The 23,276-nt window shown below is 39.6% G+C and overlaps 1 protein-coding gene across 1 annotated transcript in view; it reads right to left on the minus strand.

Annotated features, from left to right (window-relative positions):
• VPS13B (vacuolar protein sorting 13 homolog B) overlaps positions 1-23,276 on the minus strand; it is a 775,227-nt gene that overhangs the window by 103,028 nt on the left and 648,923 nt on the right. The window contains exon 39 of the mRNA XM_052651420.1: positions 9,302-9,498. Within this exon, the coding sequence (XP_052507380.1) occupies positions 9,302-9,498 (197 nt within the window). The remainder of the gene's footprint in view (positions 1-9,301; positions 9,499-23,276) is intronic.

The raw sequence follows: 23,276 nt of genomic DNA on the forward strand, positions 1-23,276 counted from the left end.
TTCCAGTGGTCATGTATGGATGTGAGAGTTGGACTGTGAAGAAAGCTGAGCGCTGAAGAAGTGATGTTTTTGAACTGTGTTGTTGGAGAAGACTCTTGAGAGTCCCTTGGACTGCAAGGAGATCCAACCAGTCCATTTTGAAGGAGATCAGGCCTGGGTGTTCATTGGAAGGACTGATACTGAAGCTGAAACTCCAGTACTTTGGCCACCTCATGCGAAGAGTTGACTCACTGGAAAAGACTCTGATGCTGGTGGGGATTGGGGGCAGGAGAAGAAGGGGATGACAGAGGATGAGATGGCTGGATGGCATCACCGACTCGATGCACATGAGTTTGAGTGAAGTCTGGGAGTTGGTGATGGACAGGGAGGCCTGGCGTGCTGTGATTCATGGGGTCGCAAAAAGTCGGACACGACTGAGCAACTGAACTGAACTGAACTGAATACACTATAAAGGGCTTCCCAGGTGGTGCTAGTGGTAAACAACATGCCTACCAATGCAAGAGACATAAGAGATGCGGGTTTGATCCTGGGTCAGGGTCAGGCAGATCCCCTGGAAATCCAGGGTCAGGAAGATCCCTTGGAGAAGGAAATGGCAACCCACTCCAGTATTCTTGCCTGGAGAATCCCCATGGACAGAGGAGCCTGGTGGGCTGCAGTCCATAGGGTCACACAGAATCAGACATGACTGAAGCGACTTAGCACACATGAACGCACATACACTATAAAAGTAGCATCTGTATGGTTACCTCTTTTATAAGCATTAAAAATATCTATGTATAATAAAGCTAAACAGTCAAAGATGAGAACAGTGATGGTGCTGGGGACATTTATAGCAGCTTCATTTCCTTAATTAAGTATGATGGAGTTTGATCCAAATATCAAAAGGAAAAACATAACTTATGAGATATGTAATAATCAGAAATAGAAAAGCAAAAACGGCTCTAAGGAGCAAAACCTCTCAAATAGTAATACATAGAACTTAAGATTCAATAGTTCAAATAATCAATTAGTTCCTAACAGAAATTCTAATTTTTAAAACAAAGGAAATATTCTAAAAAGTAGAAAGTATGGCAGGAGTTTTACATATCCATACCTTCATTATAGCCAAAGAAACTTATAGGCTGTCCTAGGTGATCCATAGACGGGAATCAATTCCTTTAAACAAGGAGTGTTTTATGTTTTAGTAAGTCTGGATCCTGATTGATCCATAGGTACTGCAGGGACCCAAGCATAATCCTTAAAAATTCACTCCTGTATGTCACTCTAGGTATCCGACAATACCTCTGCAGGTATCCAACAACAATCTGACTTGACTGGAAAAGCCTTGAGCTTTTTTCTGGATCCCTCTGTGGTAATAAGAGTTTTATAATACAGCATAGAGATTAAGCAGAGAATGACTGATGTAAGAAAACCTAGATGAAAATGCTTGAACTGCTACCACTTATATTGTGAAAGTGAAAGTGTTAGTTGCTCAGTCATGCAGGACTCTGTGATCCCATGGGCTGTAGCTCACCAGGCTCTTCTGTCCATCTAATTCTCCAGGCAAGAATACTGGAGTGGGTTGTCACTGCTTTCTCCAGGGGATCTTCCCAACCCAGGGATTGAACCTGGGTCTCCCACATTGCAGGCAGACTCTTTACCATCTGAGTCACCAGGGAAGCCCCACCACTTATATTGTAATAGTGGGCAAATAATTTCACCTTGCTGAATCTCAGTCTTCTTATCTGTAAAGTGACTATAGTAATTGGACTTGCTTTTGAGTATCAAAGGAAGTACTACATACAAATTGCTTGGCATAAGGTCTACCACTCCATAATAGGGAAAAAAAAGCCTATCCCTCTTTTCCTGATTGGCAAACAGGGTACCATATTGGGTCCTTAGTTTAATGTTAATTGTTGGTGATTACCCTCAGTTCCCAAGTGAAAGTGAAAGTCACTCAGTCCTGTCCAACTCTTTGTGACCCCCATGGATGATACAGTCCATGGAACTCTCCAGGCCAGAATACTGGAGTGGGTTCCCTTCTTCAGGGGATCTTACCAACCCAGGGACCGAACCCACGTCTCCCGCATTGCAGGCGGACTCTCTACAGCTGAGCCATGAGGGAAGCCAAAGAATACTGGAGTGGGTAGCCTACCCCTTCTCGAGAGAACTCATCATGCCGTCATTTCCCAGTGCAGCACTATTTCTCAACACTGGTTCACCTAAACTCTCTCTTGCCTACTGCAAAAACACTGCCCTGTCCACTCTGGGAGAGCACTGAATGGATGAGAGAAGACGGGACAGTGTGGGTGCCTGCTACAGCGTGTTCTCTCTAGAACTGTCTTTTTGGGGGAGAATGTCTTAATTCAGAACCAAAATAAAAAATACACTTCTGCTGTAACCTAGTACACACATAAAATGGGAGGGGGGATTACTCAAAATATGATACTCTCTGATTTTTTAAAGTTGTGGTAAAACGTACATAATGTGAATTTCTCTGTTTTTACCATCTAACAGTTTACAGTTCAGTGGCATTAAGTATGTTCACATTGCTGTGCAATTCTCAACAGCATCTATCTTCAGAACTTTTTCATCTTCCCAAACTGAGATTCTATACGACATGGATGGAGCTAGAGATTATCATATTAAGTGAAAGAAGTCAGATAAATACTGTATGATATTGCTTATATGTGGAATCTAAAAAAGTGATACAAATGAATTTAACTTACAAAACAGAAACAGACTCAGAAATAGAAAACAAACTTAGGGTTACTGAAGGAGATAGTGGGGGAATGTCATGAGAAAGGGATAAATTAGGAGTTTGGGATTAGCTGATACAAACTACTATATATAAAATAGATAAACAAGGACCTACTTTACAGCACAGAGAACTAATCAATAGCTTGTTACCAACTATGACAGAAAAGGATCTGAAAAAGAATATATCTCAAGCATTTGCCTGTACATGTGAAACTGATACAACACTATGAATTAACTATACTTCAATTTTTTAAGAATTGGTTAAAAAATTTCACCTGCAACCTGCTATGTAGATTCCATGACCCGCTAATGGATTAAAACTACATATGCAGTTTTAAAAAGATGGGAAGAAGGACTGCCTGGCAAAGCCCAACTCCCTGACAGAGGGGTAAGGAGTTGTTACATTGAGTTTCATTACCAACTAAAAGAAAACAGTAAAAGGATTCAAAAAGATAATTGGGGAAGAATACAAGCATTCCTCACGCAAGGGGCAGAAGACAAAACCTCACATTTAGCCCTAGGAAAGAACTTTCTGGATATCCTGGATTACATCATTGTGGGAGAAAAAATAAGTAGCAAAGCAGTTCCAACCAAGATTATTGTCTGAATGGTTTATTAAAGTCAAAAGGTTAAAAAAAATGGTACCCAAGAAATTTATGCCCAGACACTCAGTTGTGACTGACTCTTTACAGCCCTATGGGCTGTAGCCTGCCAGGCTCCTCGGTCCATAGGATTCTCCAGGCAAGAATACTGGAGTGGGTTGCCATTTCCTTCTCCACCCAGCAAATTTAGGTACATCTAAAAGTACAGCTCTAAGTAGCCAAATGGAGGGGAATGGTTATCTAGTGGCCACAGTGATCTTCTGGTGGAAAGTCAAACAGTGAGAAGAAAGGAAATGATCCAGGGACTTTGCCATCACAACGCTCTTTCTCTGACTCCTGGACTACCTTTACATACAAGAAAGAAGGGTGGGGAAATGAAGAGCATCTCTCTCTCTCTCTCTCTCTCTCTCTCTCTCACACACACACACACACACACACACACACACAAAGTTATGGACCACTGTCCTAAAGTACACTGAGTGCGAGCCGACAGTAACTTCTTTTACAGGATCTTCAGGGAGTGGGAGAAAAATATTATTATTATTTGTACTCTAAAAACTCAACAGAGTTTTGATGTTCATTGCATGAAGACAAAATCACACACTCCTTAAGCCACTTCTCTTTCCAGGATGCCTTCCTCTACGAACCTGCATTTTTGGGGTGAGGATTCCTCTATGAGCCTGCATTTTTGGGGTGGGGACAAAGTTCTTGTCAGTAATCTACTCTCACATGTTTTAACACTGTGAGAAAGTGACCATGTAATATGGGAAAAAACACCAAAGACTTGGCACAGGTGAACAGTTTTTGTTGTTGTTCAGTCACTCAGTTGTGTCTGACTCTTTGCGACCCCATGGACTGTAGCATGCCAGGCTTCCCTGTCCTTTACCATCTCCCAGAGCTTGCTCAAACTCATATCCATTGAGTCAGTGATGCCATCCAATCATCTCCTCTGTCGTCCCCTTCTCCTCCTGCCTTCTATCTTTCCCTAGCATCAGGGTCTTTTCCAATAAGTTGGCTCTTTGTATCAGGTGGCCAAAGTACTGGAGCTTCCACTTCAGCATCAGTCCTTCCAATAAATATTTAAGGTTGATTTCCTTTAGGATTGACTGCTTTGATCTCCTTGCTGTCCAAGGGACTCTCAAGAGTCTCCTCCAGCACCACAGTTTGAAAGCATCAATTCTTTGGCGCTCAGCCCTCTTTATGGTCCAAGTCTCACATCCCTACGTGACTACTGGGAAAATCAAAGCTCTGACTGGAGGGACCTCTGTCAGCAGAATAACATCTCTGCTTTTTAATATGCTGTTTAGGTCTGGCATAGCTTTTCTTCCAAGGAGCAAGTGTCTTTTAATTTCATGGCTGCAGTCACCATCTACAGTGATTTTGGAGCCCAAGAAAATAAAGTCTTTCACTATTTCCATTGTTTACCCATCTATATGCCATGAAGTGATGGGACTGGATGCCATGATCTTAGTTTTCTGAATGTTGAGTTTTAAGCCAGCTTTTTCACTCTCCTGTTTCATCTTCATCAAGGGGCTCTTTAGTTCCTCTTTGTTTTCTGCCATAATGGTGGTATCATCTGCATATCTGAGGTTACTGATATTTCTTCCAGCAATCTTGATTCCAGCTTGTGACTGATTCCAGTCTGGTATTTCACATAATGTTCTCTGCATATAAGTTAAATAAGCAGGGTGACAATATACAGCCTTGACGCACTCCTTTCCCAATTTTAAACCAGTCTGTTGTTCCATATTCAGATCTAACTGTTGCTTCTTGACCTCCATACAGGTTTCCTGGAGGCAGGTAAGGTGGTTTGGTACAGAGTTTAGCATTATCATCAAACACCTTGTTATAAAACTAGCTGGATATATATACCAAGATCTTCACAGTTATTGTGTGTAACACAACAATTGCCTGAAACTTGTGACTTTATATAGTCATATACTTCCAGAGTTAGCCATGTGGGGTGAAAAGTAGGGGTGAAACCAAGAAGAAAGTTGGTTTGGTCCATCCGAAGACATCTGGTTGATACCAAACTCAGGGAACCTAGAAGAATAGCCCAAAGCGTGAGACCTGGGTCCACCAGTTCATTTCTCATCTTTCCTCCCAGGTCCATCACTGGGTAAGAAACCATAAATTCCAAATACAGCATGTGCTCGCTAGCCATCATGTTGGCTCTTGAGATCCACTTTCTACCCTTCCCTGTCCTATTCTCTGCCCCTGACTGTATCAACGAGCCACTGTGTTCTCAGCGTGTCTTTTGGTTCAGCCAGTGGAAGGTGCCCACAGGAGATCAGAAGATGGGAAGAGACTAGAGGGACGGCCTCCATTCCCCTGGCTCCTTCTTAGTCACATTTCCTCACATTGCTGCTGCAAAAACAGCTACAATCATATGTTCTGGGTTAGTTTCAGTAATGGCTGTATCACCTGGCTCTTCCAGGACTAAGAATGGGATGGTTCCTCATGGTTTCTAGCCTCAGGGTACTCTCCTATCCCTTAACCTTGCCAGCACTTTGGAAACAGTCTTTACATTAAACTCTCCTCAGGTAATCTGTTTGAGTGTGCTGGCTGTTTCTTGTCAGGACCTAACTGGTAAAAGGGGTTCATTTACTTTAGCAGTGGGTAATGGGGATGGACAAACATATACATGATGAGATTCAGAATAAATAGCTAAAATGGCTATCCTGAAAGTGAAAGTTTTAGTCACTCAGTTGTGTCCGACTCTTTGTGACTGCAAGGACTATAGTCTGCCAGGCTCCTCTGTCCATAGCATTTTACAGGCAAGAATACTGGAGTGGGTTTCCACGCTCTCCTCCAGGGGATCTTCCCAACCCAGGGATCGAACCCTGCATAGCAGGAAGATTCTTTATCATCTGAGCCACCAGGTATCCTCCAGGTCAGGCCTTAAAGACTGTATCTGCTGTTTCAGTCCAGTGCACCACAAATAGAAGAAGTCTCATAAAGGTCAGTACTACTGTGGAAACTAAGACTAACCATTACCCAATATTCATTTTCATATGACCAAGCAAACCATTAATAAAAGACAGTAGAAAATAAGTATTACAAATACATGGGGACTGAATTAAAGAATATATGCCTGTATGGGATACACAGACCAAGGTTTAAGATACTGAATCTTTTTCCTCCAGTCCTATGTACTGAAGGCTACCTACCACCCTTCAGACTGGTTAGCTCCTACCCCTTCCTAAGCCTTCAGCTCAGAAATCAGGTTCCTGGGGCCAAAGAGCTAGCTGGGGATGGAGCCAGGACTTAAACGGGGTCTCCTGACTTGAAATTCTCTAATAAACAGTGCTCCTGTTTACATACACATAGTGATGCCACTCGGAGAAGGCAATGGCACCCCACTCCAGTACTCTTGCCTGGAAAATCCCATGGACAGAGGAGCCTGGTGGGCTGCAGTCCATGGGGTCGCTAGGAGTCGGACACGACTGAGCGACTTCACTTTCACTTCTCACTTTCATGCATTGGAGAAGGAACTGGCAACCCACTCCAGTGTTCTTGCCTGGAGAATCCCAAGGATGGGGGAGCCTGGTGGGCTGCTGTCCATGGGGTTGCACAGAGTCGGACACGACTGAAGCGACTTAGCAGCAGCAGCAGCAGTGATGCCACCAAGTGTCCTACACTGTTGCACTTTTTGACAATTGTGGGCAGGATACCTTTCTTTTTTTAGATTAAGCTTCATGGGACTTATTTTTATGAACTTTCTTCTAGTAATGTACAATGGTCTGATGCATATCTATCTCAAACCATAAATATTATTTAAGATAAGACAAATTCTAATCATGAAAGTGTCAGGTTTTCACTCCGTTTTAGATCTCTCATGACAGAATATATTCGATCTAATTATAGCAGTTTTATCTCTACATAAAATGTTGAATATTATCAAAGCACTGATGTTTTCCTTCAAGAAACTGAATGAAATTTATTTACTGTCCTTTTTGAAAAATGTCTTAATGTTGGTGTTTTATTATGCTGACTTTTAAACCAGCTCTTTAAATTTAATTTCACTATTATCAATTTCTACCTGAAAAATTTATGTCAAGCAATTTAAAGCAAGATCAATTATGAAATATTAGGCAAGATGAAAAAATCCCAGGTGAGGACAAAAGACCTGTGATTATAATATCAAAAGCCTGGTGAAAAATTGCCTAAATTTGACTGCATAAATTTCCATTCCCTAAAGATTCCACATTTCTGCAGTGCTAGATTTTTATGAATGTTTCAGATTCAAAGGACTTAACCTGTTCAACTGATGAAAATGTATTCTTTCATTATTAGAATCAAGAAATGATGTCTAACTTGATACTAATAATAAAACAGTTCTTTGTTTTTCCATCAGTTTCATTACCGATAGCTCTGTTTTCTGAGATTTCCTGGTTTCTGACTAGGTAATTTATGCTTAGAAGAGGCAATCTTTCTATCCACGTGCTAACTCCTCACAGGAGGGTGTTTTTTTCACAGTTGCATTTCATACATGTAAAATCAACAACCCATTCCTCTAACATATTTTCACCAGTCGTACTTTAGTAGGTAACATACTAGGAAGATAGTTATTTTTTAAAGAGCCCAAATGACCTAGAAATAGAGTATGTAAAGTATAAGACATATTATTATTAAGCAAACAAAGTAATCAATGAAAAAAAGACTGAGGCTACAGACTAAAATGAGAACAGAGGTTTGTACTGTGTGATATGATGATGGGTAGTGGTATTATTTTCTTTATTTCCCAAATGTTCTTCAAGGAGCACATATTATTAATAATTACAAAAGAGAAAGTATTCACAACTATCTATAAAATAGGAATCAGAATACAAAATGGTATGCTATGATTATGACCCTGTAAAGGCATACAATGATGGCAAAAATAAAGGTAAAAAAAAGAGAAAACAGTTCAGCTGCAAGGAGTTGGAATAGAGGATTTTTTTTCTCTCTGTTAGTGTCAAAATGGTGCTTGGGAAAGAAAGGGAGGGAGGGATTAAATATGAGGAATAAGATGACGCTAAAGCAAATCCATCAGGAGAATTCAAAGGTAGGACATTGAAAGTGATGGGCAGCAATATCAATGTGGGTCCACAGCACACATATCACATGACCCAAGAAACTGTTCCACTTATGGTGATTCAGTGTCTTTTTCTTGTCATTATGAGAGCATGAACAGAAAGATATAACAGATATGTAATCTAGAAGGAGCGCTGAAGAACACATTGCTGAAGCCATTTTTTCTCTAATTTAGTGGATGTATTAAGCAAGCAAACACTGAAAGTGGGAACAATTTGTCTCTGTTTTGTCACTAACCAGATATCCTGTAGGAGGTGTGGAATAGGAAGTTCTAGGGACATGATTCAGAATACCTGAAGTCTACAGCTTTCAAGATACATTACAGACAGATAGATTCAAGAGCTGCATAAAGCTCTGGCTATCTGAAATCCTTTGAGTATAAATTATTTTGGTTAGCCAAGTTTTCCTAATGTCTGGAGGTCTGTCTTTTAAAGGTTTTTTCTTTTAAAACCATGTAAGAAGGAAATATTTCCAAAATTTATCTTTTCAGAAGGAGACAATTATTTACTTAAACTCTCTTTTAACGCCCCATGGTTAATCATTTACATATACTGATGACTGTCATTAACAGTCTACTGAAGCGTGTATGGCTCTTTTCATCTACAGTTTTTAGTTCAGGATAAATGAATCTTTGTAGTTTGCCTTCTGCTCGCTTTTCCTTTTATATCTAAGGAACAAGCACTCTGAGAGAGCTCACAGTAAAACAGGAATTTTAATACACAGACTTTGAAACATCAGCTTCTACCTTGCTTCCTGGTTCTCATGCATAGCTCCGACAGATGCAGCTGATAGAGCGCTAAAGGTGGGGCCACTAGACAAGATGATTTGACTATGACTTCCTAGTACAACGCCACTATTTCATGTTTCATTTTTTTCAGAGTTACCTTTGGTCGTCAGCTCCGTTTTGGCTGCTGTTTAAGACAATTCTCCAAAGATCCGAGGATACCAGTTTCTTCTGGTCGTTCACAAGATTGATATCTGGCAATTGCAGTTCACAAACTTTGCTTTCAGACAGACTAAATTCTCGAAATGCAACAAAAACCTTCTGGAGTTCATCCCAGTATTCCAAACTACAAGGAATCTATATTAAAAGAAAGAAGATTTTAGAAGTTGCAAAGAGAAACTATGCTTTTGTATTTGTTGACATGCAACTCGAATCTTCATAAAAGTTACAACTTAAAAGGGGGAATAAGTATAAAGGACAGTAATTTAGGATTTCTTTTCATAGTTATATTCATCCTGTTTACCTACTTTACTTTAAAAGGCCCATTCAAGAACAATATGTGGAAACAGTCAAAAAGTTTTTAAATAAAGGAGAAAGAATGGGGAATTAATTCTACCAGATGTTAAATGTGTTACAAAGCTATACTCATTAAAGCTAAAGATAAGGTTGGAGTAGTAACATACATACAAAAGAACAGAAAGAAGAATAATAAAATATAAGTACAGATAAATTTTAGTATATAATGAAGGTACTATTTCAAACAAGTTGAGGAGAGACCGGAAGTGAGGTTGCAAGGACTGGTTAGCCTGGTAAAACAAAGTGGGTCCCTACATGATTCCTATAACAAAGTAAATTCCAAAAGGATCAAAATGTTAAGACTAGGCTAAAAGCTGAGAGCATAAGGGAAAAAAAATCAGTTAATATTTCTATCATAATAGGGTAAACTTTTCTGTGTGTGGCATGAAACCCAAGGATGGTAAGACAAACAAACCTCACAACCGTTAACATCAAAATTAATAAAAAGCAAGCTAGGATAAAAACAGGTAGTATTTAATGACAGATCTGGGTCCCTGTTGTGATAGCAGAGAACTCTTATAAATCAATGAGAAAGTGACAAGTAAGCATATAGAAAAGTAAGCAAAGGCAGTTGTTGGAAGAGGCCCTGAAAATCCCTGCATATTCTTGCCAGGTACGCAAAGGATGCGAGGCCCTGAAAGCTATTAACTGGGGCCATTTCTCAGGTTGTGTTTGTAGAAAGCATCCTTGAGCGATGAGGTAAAGTTTCTTTCCAGGACAAAGAGCAGACTTGCTCTAAAATGGGTGGATTTGACAAGCTCCACGTTCCATGCTGTGCCATTTATCTACTGCATGCTGAGAAAACCCTGGGGGCCTTTCTGCATGGCCCCTGTGGGACTTGGGGGGAAGAGGAACCAATACAAAGATGATGTTCATGCTGTCTGCTGTGCCACAAGCAATGATATTCTTTGTTTCTGACCAAAGTCTAATATCTTCTGTAAGCATTCATAAAACGTTAACAGGCTATTAGTCTGGATAAGGTAAAATCCCAGATTTGGACAGCAATTAATTCACAGAAGAAAAGATATAACCAGTCAGTAAACATGAAAAGATATTCAATTTCATTAATACTTATAGAAATTCAAATTAGAGCAATAATGTAACATTTTTATTTATTAATGTGGCAGTTTGAAAAGACTGACAGTTCTGTACAGGTATAGGAAAAAAAAAGCATTTCTACCCAATATCTTTGGAGAATAATTTGGCAATATATATTAAACGCTTGGAAGGACACATCTAAGGATTTGTTTTACAGATATTCCAATGCAATGATGTGTGTATGTGTGTGGATTTACTTCAGTACTGTATGAATAAGAAAGTAGAAACATTAAAATATCTGCCAATATGAGATTAAATATAACATGTAGATCTATAGAATGGAATCTGTACAACCATTAAAATGAACAAGGAATTTCCTAATTATGACCATTCTTAGAGCTGATCACTACCTTTCTTGTGTCACTTCCATATCTACCACACTCTTCTACCACAGAGGTCATTATACTTTGCAATTCCTTATTCGTGTTTGTCTCCTTTAGCTGACCCTGTGATCCTTTATTAGCATCTAACAGTGTGGGGAACATAACAGTATATTTAGTAGATGCTTTCTGAATGAATAGACTTCTCTTTAATCTTTCTTTCTTAAATAAAGCAGTTCTTAATCTTTGAATGGGAATAAATTTTACCTCCACCTACAATAATTTCTTTTCCTTAAACAGTGACTTGAGCATCCATGTATGGAGAGGAGATAAATGGAAGAAAGGGGCACGAAATGGATATGTCTAAGAGTGAAGAAATGCAGCATGTTTTCGTTGGTGATAAGGACAAGTGACATATCAATAAATTCTACTTTCAGTCACCATTTCTTGAAATTCTCCTTCTTCTTGCTTTCCAAGACACACACATTTTTCTAACTTTCTTCTCACTGGGTGTTTGTTCCTATATTCTCTCTCTGTCTGAAATACCTATAGCATCTTTGGTTTCTCATTGTCTAATGTTTAAATCTTTCCCATTTATCAGGGTCCAAATGAAATACCACCTTTCTTTGAGCCTTTTCACCTCCCAGATGGAGAAATGCTTTCCCTTTTCTGAACTCCAATAGTTTTTTTAAAATGGGAATCTGTTTCATAGCTCTTATCACTATACACCTCATGTTACAGTTATTTCTATACATGACATTTTCCCTGATAGACACATTCTTTGAGGGAATGATTTCCATTTGGCTAAGCTCTGGATTTTCACAGCACTTGGCAAACTGTATACAGTGTACGTTCAAAAAAGTTGCTGAATAAATGAATGAATAATTCATGAATGAATGAACAAATAAACACATTCTGAGTGATTCAGTCCATCTCTGGCACACTAAAAATTCCCCACAGAGAAGTACAGAAGATTAAAGCACACACTTTGGAGTTACATCTAATGGGATTCAATTCCTAGCTCCACTAGCTATGGGTTATTGGGCAAATTAATTTTCCTAACATCAGTACTCATATCCCTAAAAAGAGGATAATAACAGAATTGGCTCATGAATTGTTGCGAAGATTAAAAGAGACAAACATTCTATTTAATAGCACACAATAAAAGCTTAAGAAATGTTAGTTACTAAGTATTTATCCTTCTCATGCGCAAAGAACACTTCTTTTATTATGGATCTATTCCAACTCTCTCCTATGCATCAAAACTTAGAAGCTTGGGCATTGTTAAAAGAATCAGGTAGGTTGTGAATAAGAGTCCTGTTTGTTAGATTTCTCAACAATGGGTTGGACTTGTGGAAAGAATAAACCTTGAATCTGGATGTTCAGGAAGCTTGTAATCATAGTTCAATATGGTTTTCTGCTGCATATCTATTAAGATGTGTTCCTGAATGATGGCTATTATTTGAGAGATAAAGGAATATCTCCTTGCTGAACTCCTTTCTAGACTGCCAGTAAGTCAGTCCTTTATCAGTTATGGATAAGATGTGGGAAGTGATGTGAGACACATAAGAATCTCCTGGGAGAGGGCAAATGAAAAAACATATTTAACATACTTATTGTTTTTTATTAGTAGTAAATTAACAGAACGTAAAGTTCAAAAATCATCTTCTTGATAGTAAGGTTACATACCAAATGGGATGGGATGGAAAAAAGACTTGTTTCTGGTATTGTCTCCAGAAGTTCCCCATTAAAATTAATGTATAATAGCTTATGAAAATTAGCTGTCACACTGGAAAGCAGAGTGAGACATTAAGAGAAAAGTACTACTAAGTTTTGATGTATAGGAGGGAGTTGGAATAGATCCATAATAAAAGGCAAACCAAGCTGGGAACCACTGTGGGAAGCCATTAGGTAATTTAAGGGGAATGAAAGTGAACTGTACCAACATTGGGGCTTAGGGAAGGAGAAACTGTGAAAGTTCAAAAAGAGAGATTTGGAAGAAAGCCAAAGAAAAATTTTGTTTTGTTCACAATTTTGTGTGAGGCTGGCTCTGTGGTTACATACTTCAATCGCAACATTCCAGGCGACTCTCAAAATTAGAAAACAGTAGAGAACTACTATAGACATACATCCTAAAATCTGTGCTGTGTGTTCATCAGGATTTTCCTTTATACCCCCTATTTTCCTTGGTTAATAAAGGGGTGTTAATAAATGAAACTTCCAAATGAAACGCTGTTGAAAATATTTAAAATTGTGTGCCTATAAGTGCATTTACAAAAGTCATATATGACTCCTTTCCACCATTTTAGAACAGTTTTGTCTTGAAAACCTCAAAAGAAAAGCTGACAACAACACTTAGTACAATTAAACATTTTAAAGGTAATTTTAGTCATCTGTATACTAAAATACATATTGAGCCACAAATTTATAAACCATATAAATATAATCTTTATTTTTTAAATTTCATCATAAAAAGAAAAAAAATCTTGGTATTTCATTGGATAAAATTCTGGTCATGACCCTTAATCACCACTCTGAGACCTTGAGCACCTTATTTAATGACACTGAGTCCGAGTTCCCTCATTGGTGAAAAGTAAGTAATAAAACCAAATTATTTTAGTCCATGATAAGGATTCTAGACTTTATCTTAATGCCTATGAGATAACTTTGAAGGGTTTTAAGCAAAGGAAAAATGCTTAAAGTCAAATTTATATTTTTAAAAGCTTCTGGATACTGTGTAGAGAATGTGTTAGAAGAGAATGAGATGAGCAAGAATATGAACAGATAATTACGAGGTTAGGACAGTGGTCTATGCTACAAACTAGATGGCTTATGGTATGGTTGGTGGTATGTGGGAGATTCTTGAGACATAAAAATTTGTTGACTGATTAGATACTAGAGAAGGAAGAGTTAAGGATGACTCCCAGGTTTCTGGACCAAGCAACTGCATGGGTGCTGATGTCATTTACTGGTATGAGTAAGACTGACGCATCCTGTTGGGGAGTGGGTTTGTGGTCCGTATTGGGTAGAGGAGGGGAGAACCTAAGTTCATTTTTGGACAAGTTGAGTTGGAGACACCAATGAGCCATCTAAGTGGAAATCCTGAGTATGGAGTTGGCTCTTCTAGAATGTGGGAGAGGGAGTTAACTGTGTTGATACATACCTGTAGATTCAACCAGCCTTAACCTCTTTCATCAAGAGAATGCAATGGAAAGACAGCAAAGAAACTTATAGTACTTATTCTCAAGAAGGTGTTTTAAATGAATGAAGAATATAAACTGTTTAGAAAGGGATGTGAGAACAGAGCAAGCTGATGGATAGCGAGAAAGCAGAGAACTGTTAAGTTGCTATACATAAAAGTTTAATGAATGATGGTAGTGGGGCTTGCCGAGTGAGCAGACTGGAGAGACGGAAAGATTGCTAGTAAGATTAGGATGCTGGAATGAATGATTTAGGAGAAGGGGCAGTTTGGGATGTTGACAAGTTCCAGGGCTGGTGTGTGGGAGTGAGTACTTAGATGGAGCAGAGGAGGACAGCGCTAGAGTGAGGAACTCAAGCTGGGGTCTGGCTGGCTCTTTCACATGGATGCTGACAGCTGTGAAGAAAAAGGCCAGACGCCACGGGCTGAAGACTTCTGAGGATGAGGGAGCAAATAGTCAGCAGGTGGCAACAACGGAGAGGGGTGAGGGGGATACAATCGGGTGTGACAAATATCCAAGAAGCAGGAGGTTTTTACAGGAGGGGAGAAGAGTGCAGGCATGTGGCACAGGTGAAGAGCAGATCACTTTATCTCCTAAGCCCGAGGCAAAGTGATGTGGAGAATAAACTGCTCACACCTCAGTGGGTTACAGTGCTGTACAGAGTCCCAAAGGACAGAAGAATTTCATTTAAGGAGGAGAGGAAATTCTTGAAGAGGAGGCCGAGGTTTATCAAAGTTCACTAGTCATTGAGCAAGTGTTCCAGAGGGCTCAATGGAAAAGTCTGGGAAGCAGAGGAGGAAGGAGGTTTGGGAAGAGCAGGAAAAAAGGGATACAGATCAGTCTCCAGATAGTCAGTTCAGTTCAGTCGCTCAGTCATGTCCAACTCTTTGTGACCCCATGAATTGCAGCACGCCAGGCCTCCCTGTCCATCACCATCTCCCGGAGTTCACTCAGACTCACATCCATCGAGTCGGTGATGCCATCCAGCCATCTCATCCTCTGTCGTCCCCTTCTCCTCCTGCCCCCAATCCCCCCCACCATCAGAGTCTTTTCCAATGAGTCAACTCTTCACATGAGGTGGCCAAAGTACTGCAGTTTCAGCTTTAGCATTATTCCTTCCAAAGAACACCCAGGGCTGATCTACTTTAGAATAGACTGGTTGGATCTCCCTGCAGTCCAAGGGACTCTCAAGAGTCTTCTCCAACACCACAGCTCAAAAGCAGTGATTCTGGAGCCCCCCCAAATAGCCTGCCACTGTATCTACTGTTTCTCCATCTATTTGCCATGAAGTGATGGGACCAGATGCCATGATCTTCGTTTTCTGAATGTTGAGCTTTAAGCCAACTTTTCCACTCTCCTCTTTCAATTTCATCAAGAGGCTCTTTACTTCTTCACTTTCTGCCATAAGGGTGGTGTTATCTGCATATCTGAGGTGATTGATATTTCTCTCTGTAATCCTGATTCCAGCTTGTACTTCTTCCAGTCCAGCATTTCTCATGATGTACTCTGTATAGAAGTTAAATAAGCAGGGTGACAATATACAGCCTTGACATACTCCTTTTCCTATTTGGAACCAGTCCGTTGCTCCATGTCCAGTTCTAACTGTTGCTTCCTGACCTGCATACAGGTTTCTCAAGAGGCAGGTCAGGTGGTCTGGTATTCCCATCTCTTTCAGAATTTTCCAATTTATTGTGATCCACACAGTCAAAGGCTTTGGCATAGTCAAGAAAGCAGAAATAGATGTTTTTCTGGAACTCTCTTGCCTTTTCCATGATCCAGTGGATGTTGGCAATTTGATCTCTGGCTCCTCTGCCTTTTCTAAAACCAGCTTGAACATCTGGAAGTTCACAGTTTATGTATTGTTAAAGCCGGCCTTGGAGAATTTTTGAGCATTACTTTACTAGCATGTGAGATGAGTGCAATTATGCAGTAGTTTGAGCATTCTCTGGCATTGCCTTTCTTTGGCATTGGAATGAAAACTGACTTTTTCCAGTCCTGTGGCCACTGCTGAGTTTTCGAAATTTGTTGGCATATTGAGTGCAGCACCTTCACAGCATCATCTTTCAGGATTTGAAATAGCTCAACTGGAATTCTATCACCTCCACTAGCTTTGTTCTTAGTGATCCTTCCTAAGGCCCATTTGACCTCACATTCCAGGATGTCTGGCTCTAGGTGACTGATCACACCATTGTGATTATCTGGGTCAGGAAGATCTTTTTTGTACAGTTCTTCTGTGTATTCTTGCCATCTCTTCTTAATATCTTCTGCTTCTATTAGGTCCATACCATTTCTGTCCTTTATCGAGCCCACCTTTGCATGAAATATTCCCTTGGTATCTTTAATTTTCTTGAAGAGATCTCTAGGCTTTCTGATTCTATTGTTTTCCTCTATTTCTTTGCACTGATCACTGAGGAAGGCTTTCTTATTTCTCCTTGCTATTCTTTGGAACTCTGCATTCAAATGGGTATATCTTTCCTTTTCTCCTTTGCTTTTTGCTTCTCTTCTTTTCACAGCTATTTGTAAGGTCTCCTCAGACAGCCATTTTGCTTTTTTGCATTTCTTTTTCTTGGGGATGGTCTTGCTTCCTGTCTCCTGTACAATGTCATGAACCTCCACTCATAGTTCATCAGGCACTCCATCTATTAGATCTAGTCCCTTCAATCTATCTTTCATTTCCACTGTATAATTGTTAGGGATTTGATTTGGGTCATACCTGAATGGTCTAGTGGTTTTCCCTACTTTCTTCAATTTAAGTCTGAATCTGGCAATAAGGAATTCATGATCTGTTTCACAGTCAGCTCCCAGTCTTGTTTTTGCTGACTGTATAGAGTTTCTCTATCTTTGGCTGCAAAGAATATAATCAATCTGATTTCGGTGTTGGCCATCTGGTGATGTCCATGTGTAGAGTCTTCTCTTATGTTTCTGGAAGAGGGGTTTGCTATGACCAGTGCGTCCCTTGGCAGAACTCTATTTTGCCCTGCTTCATTCTGTACTCCAAGGCCAAATGTGCCTGTTACTCCAGATGGTTCTTCACTTCCTACTTTTGCATTCCAGTACCCTGTAACAAAAAGGACATCTTTTTGGGGTTTAATTCTAGAAGGTCTTGTAGGTCTTCATAGAACTGTTCAACTTCAGCTTCTTCAGCATTACTGCTTGGAGCATAGACTTGGGTTACTGTGATATTGAATGGTTTGCCTTGGAAAAGAACAGAGATCATTCTGTTGTTTTTGAGACTGCATCCAAATACTGCATTTCGGACTCTTTTGTTGACTATGATGGCTACTCTATTTCTTCTAAGGGCTTCTTGACAAGAATCCAGACAAGCAGGTGAGAAATCTCAGTTCAGGGAGTGAGTAGGACAGAGAGAAGTGAGGCATGAGTTTGAACTGAGATCTCATTTAGGAGGCAGGGACAATGGTTATGACTTCAGGAGTAGCTTATTGCTCCTTCCTGAGGCCTGGTAGCTATTTCTCCAATAAACTCACGGCACAGAGTCTGCACATGGTATATGCTCAATAAATAATTTAAAAATTTACAAATGAAGATAGGTGCTGAAAAAACAATCTTTTTTTGTTTACAGTTTTCTACTCTAAAAAGGTCTTATTTTACATATTGAGCTCTCCCTTCAAATTATTTTGTGATCACATTCAATTTTACCAAACTTTTCATTTGCTTACTAATCTTCCTTTACCATTCAGCTGAAAGTAGACATTGCTAATCTCCAGGTTGGAAGTAACATAATTAAACTAAAAATCTAATGTGGTCACACTGTGCTTCATATGGCAGCAATTATTCCCTGGTGGCTCAGGGGTAAAGAACCTGCCTGCCAATGCAGGAGAGGAGGAATCGATCCCTGGGTTGAGAAGATCTCCTGGAGAAGGAAATGGCAACCCACTCTTATATTCTTGCCTGGAAACTCCCATGGACAGAGGAGCCTGGAAAGTATACAGTCCATAGTGTTGCAAAAAAGTTGGACACAACTTAGTGACTAAACAACAACTATTCTCAGGAATAAATCTGTGGTCTATTTTGTGTGATCTATTTAAAATAGCTTTATTTTGTGTTTTTAGCTTTGAAAGAGATGATGTGAACGATCTTTAGTTACATATCAAAACTGAGGATTTATTATTAATGCTTGCACTGAATAACTTGAAGGAAAGATGACTATTCCAAGAATGTTTGGTTGCCAAAAAATAATTTAGAGAGCCTAAATATCTAGTACTGAGTCATGGGAAGTGGGAACGAGTAAATTGGTTTCACTGGAAAACACTGCACATGTAACACATGGTACATTTCAAATGACTGTCAAGATTATATATATTTTTATTACATTTTGTTTTCCTATCCATTATTTGACAGGACCTAAAAAATTAGCCAGCCATACATAATAAACTGTACTCTAAGCATATGTGGTCTTTGCATAGAAATATATTTTAGGTTGTATATCTGCCAGTTGGTAAAAGCACATGTATTCTTGCATTTAAAATACGATTCCACAATTTGTTTCCATTTGACGGCTAACTTGGGAAGATTTGCCTGTGTGTTGGCCATTTAAAAATATTTTTGGTACAAAGAATATTTTGGCACTTAATTTGTTTTTTATTAGTTAATAGTACTGCCAAGACTATTAGCAGGGTAGCAACTGCCCATCTGTCCTCATAGATAAACAGTTCTGAATTCTTTGTCCAGGGGTTGCTAAAGCTGGACCCATTCATTGCCCCTTTGCCCACTCAGTGCCACCAATCAACCTAAGAAAAGGATACAGAGGAAGTGCATTCCCTGTAATTATGTACATATTAAAGAGATGGCAGTATTAGCAAGTGAAATAATCTATCAGTCTGATTCAACTGTCCTCTCCATTATCTTATGACAAGATAGAGAGCTCAGCTGACTGTGTAGGGCTGGTTAGTGAGCACAAAGCTGGAGCTGCCATTCAGGAGTAAGTTATTAAGGCTTGGTTACAACAGAGGATATCATCTTTATCATTCCTTCCACCACATATCCAGATTTCCTGGGATACCAATTAACAGGAAAGCATAGTAGGGCTAAAACAGTTTGCTTTCCCCATCATTACTCATGATTTTGGTCGTATGTTAGTTGCTCAGTCATGCCCAATTCTGTGACCCAATGGAATGTAGCCCTCCAGACTCCTCCATTCATAGAATTTTCCAGGTAAGAATACTGGAGTAGGTTGCCATTTCCTTCTCCAGGGGATCTTTCCAACGCAGGGATCAAACTTAGGTCTCCTGCATTGTGGGCAGATTCTTTATTGTCTGTGCTACCAGGGAAGCCCCAGTAATAAAAATACTGATGGAAGCTGTGGTAGAAAAATAATCTTTTACAATTTACAAAGTTTTTTCTTTTTGTATATTATCTTAGCAAGGAATACATTATTCCCATTTTACAGGTAAGTGAACTGTAGCTTAGAGAAGTTAGGTAATATGTTCAAGGTTACACACTTAGTAAGTGGCAGACCTTTTGCCTATAAATCCTTTGCTCTTTAAACTAACTACCTTTAGGTTAAAGAAGAAAAACAGCCCTATAGTGAATCATTTACAATTTCCAGTTGCAGTTTCTTTACAGTGGATTCTCAGAAAGAAATCTGAATGCAGAATACATCTTGGCCCTTACAATTTATCCCACTGTTAATAGTCACTTAACTTGGCAATAATTTTCTCTTTAGCAGCCTTTTGCTTTCAGCACTTTGAATATGTTCTCTCTCTTCCTCTGGTCTCCATGGTTGCTGATGAGAAATCAGCTGTTACTCTTAGTGAGATCCCTTATATGTGATAAGTCACTTCTCTCCAGTTACAGTCAAGGTTTGTTTGGTACAGAAATCTTTGAGTTTTGTCTAAGTTCACTAAACTTCCTGGATGTGCAGACTGATGTTTTAAATTAAATCTGGGAAGTGTTTGGCCATTAGATTTTCAAACTGTCTTTATTCTCCTTTCTCTCCTTTCCTTCCAGGCCTCCCATGATGCACATATTGATAAACTTGATGGCATTCCACAGTCTCTAAGGCTCTGGTCATTTGTTTTCATCCTTTTTTCTTTCTGTTCTCTATACTCATCATCTCAGTGGACTTATCTTTAAACTTACTCCTTCTTTCTTCTACCTGTTCAAATCTGTTATTGAGCACCTCCAACAAATTTTTAATTTCACTTACACTTTTCAACTCTGGGATTTCATTTTTTTTTTCTTTATAATTTCTATCTTTTCTTTTAAAATTGATACTCTCTATTTGGGGAGACATCATTCTCATATTTCTCTTTAGTCCTTTATACAAGGCTTTCTTTAGGCTTTTTTGAACATGCTCAAAATAGACAGTTCAAGTCTCTGTCTAGTAAGGACCACATCTGGGTGTCTGAGGTACAGTTACTACTGGTTGCTTTCTTCCTCTATATATGGGGCATACTTTCTTGTTTCTTTGCAGAGTGCATACTTCTTTGTTGGAAACTGGGCATTTTAAATGATAGAAAATTTTATTATATCAATGAATATTATTAACTATTTTACTATTATTATATTCTTAATAAATAATGGCAACTGTGGAAATCAGATTCTCTTCCTCCAGGGCTTGTCATTATTTGTACTTATTTTGTTGTTGTTGTTACTAACATTTATGAATTAATTCTAAAAAGTCTGTTTATCATGTGGCCACTGAAATCTCTACTTGATGAGCTTAATGATCAGTTAGTGATTAGACAGAGACTTCCTTAAAGGCCTGGAAACAATAGCCACATCTAGTCTCTTCCAAGTGGCTTTGTGTGCCTGTTAAGGCATGCTTTCAACTCTGCCTTGACCTTCCCTTCCTGCTTATACAGAGCCTTAAGGGAATCCAGAGGTGAGAGCACAGGCCTTCTTAGGTCATTCTTGGCATGTGCATAGCCTGGGTTAAGTGCATAGACCTGGGCTTAGACAAATCCTCCGAGTTTCCCAGGAATCTGCTGGAACTTTTGAAGTCTGTGTGGACATCTCACCCCCCGGTTCTTTCTGTTGAGCCTTTTGTTTAGCTTACAAGTTTTCTGTTATCTACTGCCTCAAGTATCAGTTCAGTTCAGTTGCTCAGTTGTGTCCGACTCTTTGCGACCCCATGAATCGCAGCACGCCAGGCCTCCCTGTCCATCACCAACTCCTAGAGTTCACTCAGACTCACATCCATCGAGTCGGTGATGCCAACCAGACATCTCATCCTCGGTTGTCCCCTTCTCCTCCTGCCCCAAATCCCTCCCACCATCAGAGCCTTTCCAATGAGTCAACTCATCGCATGAGGTGGCCAAAGTATTGGAGTTTCAGCTTCAGCATCAGTCCTTCCAATGAACACCCAGGCCTGATCTCCTTTAGGATGGACTGTTTGGAACTCGTTGCAGTCCAAGGGATTCTCAAGAGTCTTCTCCAGCACCACAGCTCAAAAACATCCATTCTTCGGCACTCAGCTTTCTTCACAGTCCAACTCTCACAGCCATACATGACCACTGGAAAAACCATAGCCTCGACTAGATGGACCTTTGTTGGCAAAGTAATGTCTCTGCTTTTCAATATGATGTCTAGGTTGGTCATAACTTTCCTTCCAAGGAGTAAGCGTCTTTTAATTTTATGGCTGCAATCACTATCTGCAGTGATTTTGGAGCCCCCCAAAATAAAGTCAGCCACTGTTTCCATTGTTTTCCCATCTACTTGACATGAAGTGATGGGACCAGATGCCATGATCTTCATTTTCTGAATGTTGAGCTTTAAGCCAACTTTTTCACTCTCTACTTTCACTTTCCTCAGGAGACTTTTTAGTTCCTCTTCACTTTCTGCCATAAGGGTGGTGTCATCTGAGGTTACTGATATTTTTCCTGGCAAGCTTGATTCCAGCTTGTGCTTCTTCCAGCCCAGCGTTTCTCATGATGTACTCTGCACAGAAGTTAAATAAGCAAGGTGACAATACACAGCCTTGACATACTCCTTTTCCTATTTGGAGCCAGTCTGTTGTTCCATGTCCAGTTCTAACTGTTGCTTCCTGACCTGCATATAGGTTTCTCAAGAGGCAGGTTACATGGTCTGGTATTCCCATCTCTTTCAGAATTTTCCACAGTTTATTGTGATCCACACAGTCAAAGGCTTTGGCATAGTCAAGAAAGCAGAAATAGATGTTTTTCTGGAACTCTCTTGCTTTTTCCATGATCCAGTGGATGTTGGCAATTTGATCTCTGGCTCCTCTGCCTTTTCTAAAACCAGCTTGAACATCTGGTAGTTCATGGTTCACATATTGCTGAAGCCTGGCTTGGAGAATTTTGAGCATTACTTTCTTTCTGACCTACACCCCTGGGTGGGAAAAGAGCTTTTCAAACTGGAACATTCCTGGTTGATAACTTTCCCAACAGTTAATTGTTGTGAAACCCTTATTTTTTAACAGAAAGTTAACTTATCTTACTAAGCAAGTAAAAGGATACACTACATTTATCACAAGGCCAATATATTTGGTGATAAGACCAAATATATTCCCCAGTGTGGATGCACTAGAAAAATTAGGGGCAGAGAGATTAAAGAGTTTTAAATTGATGACTAGAGTATAGGTAAGTGGACAGTTAAAACAGAGAATGAGAGGCCAAAGCATAAAACAGTGGACTGAACCAGAACCAAAAAAAAGGGAAAAAGAAAAAAAAAATAGTGGATTGATGGGTGATTGAAAGAGACAATGTATAAAATATTGTATTATTACATAAATTAGAATAACTTTTATATATTATAGAAATTAGGATAAATGGACATCTGAGATCCAACCAGTCCATTCTGAAGGAGATCAACCCTGGGATTTCTTTGGAAGGAATGATGCTAAAGCTGAAGCTCCAGTACTTTGGCCACCTCATGCGAAGAGTTGACTCATTGGAAAAGACCCTGATGGTGGGAGGGATTTGGGGCAGGAGGAGAAGGGGACGACAGAGGATGAGATGGC

The sequence above is a fragment of the Budorcas taxicolor genome, chromosome 14 (assembly GCF_023091745.1).
Source record: "Budorcas taxicolor isolate Tak-1 chromosome 14, Takin1.1, whole genome shotgun sequence".
In the NCBI taxonomy this organism is placed as follows: Eukaryota; Metazoa; Chordata; class Mammalia; order Artiodactyla; family Bovidae; genus Budorcas; species Budorcas taxicolor.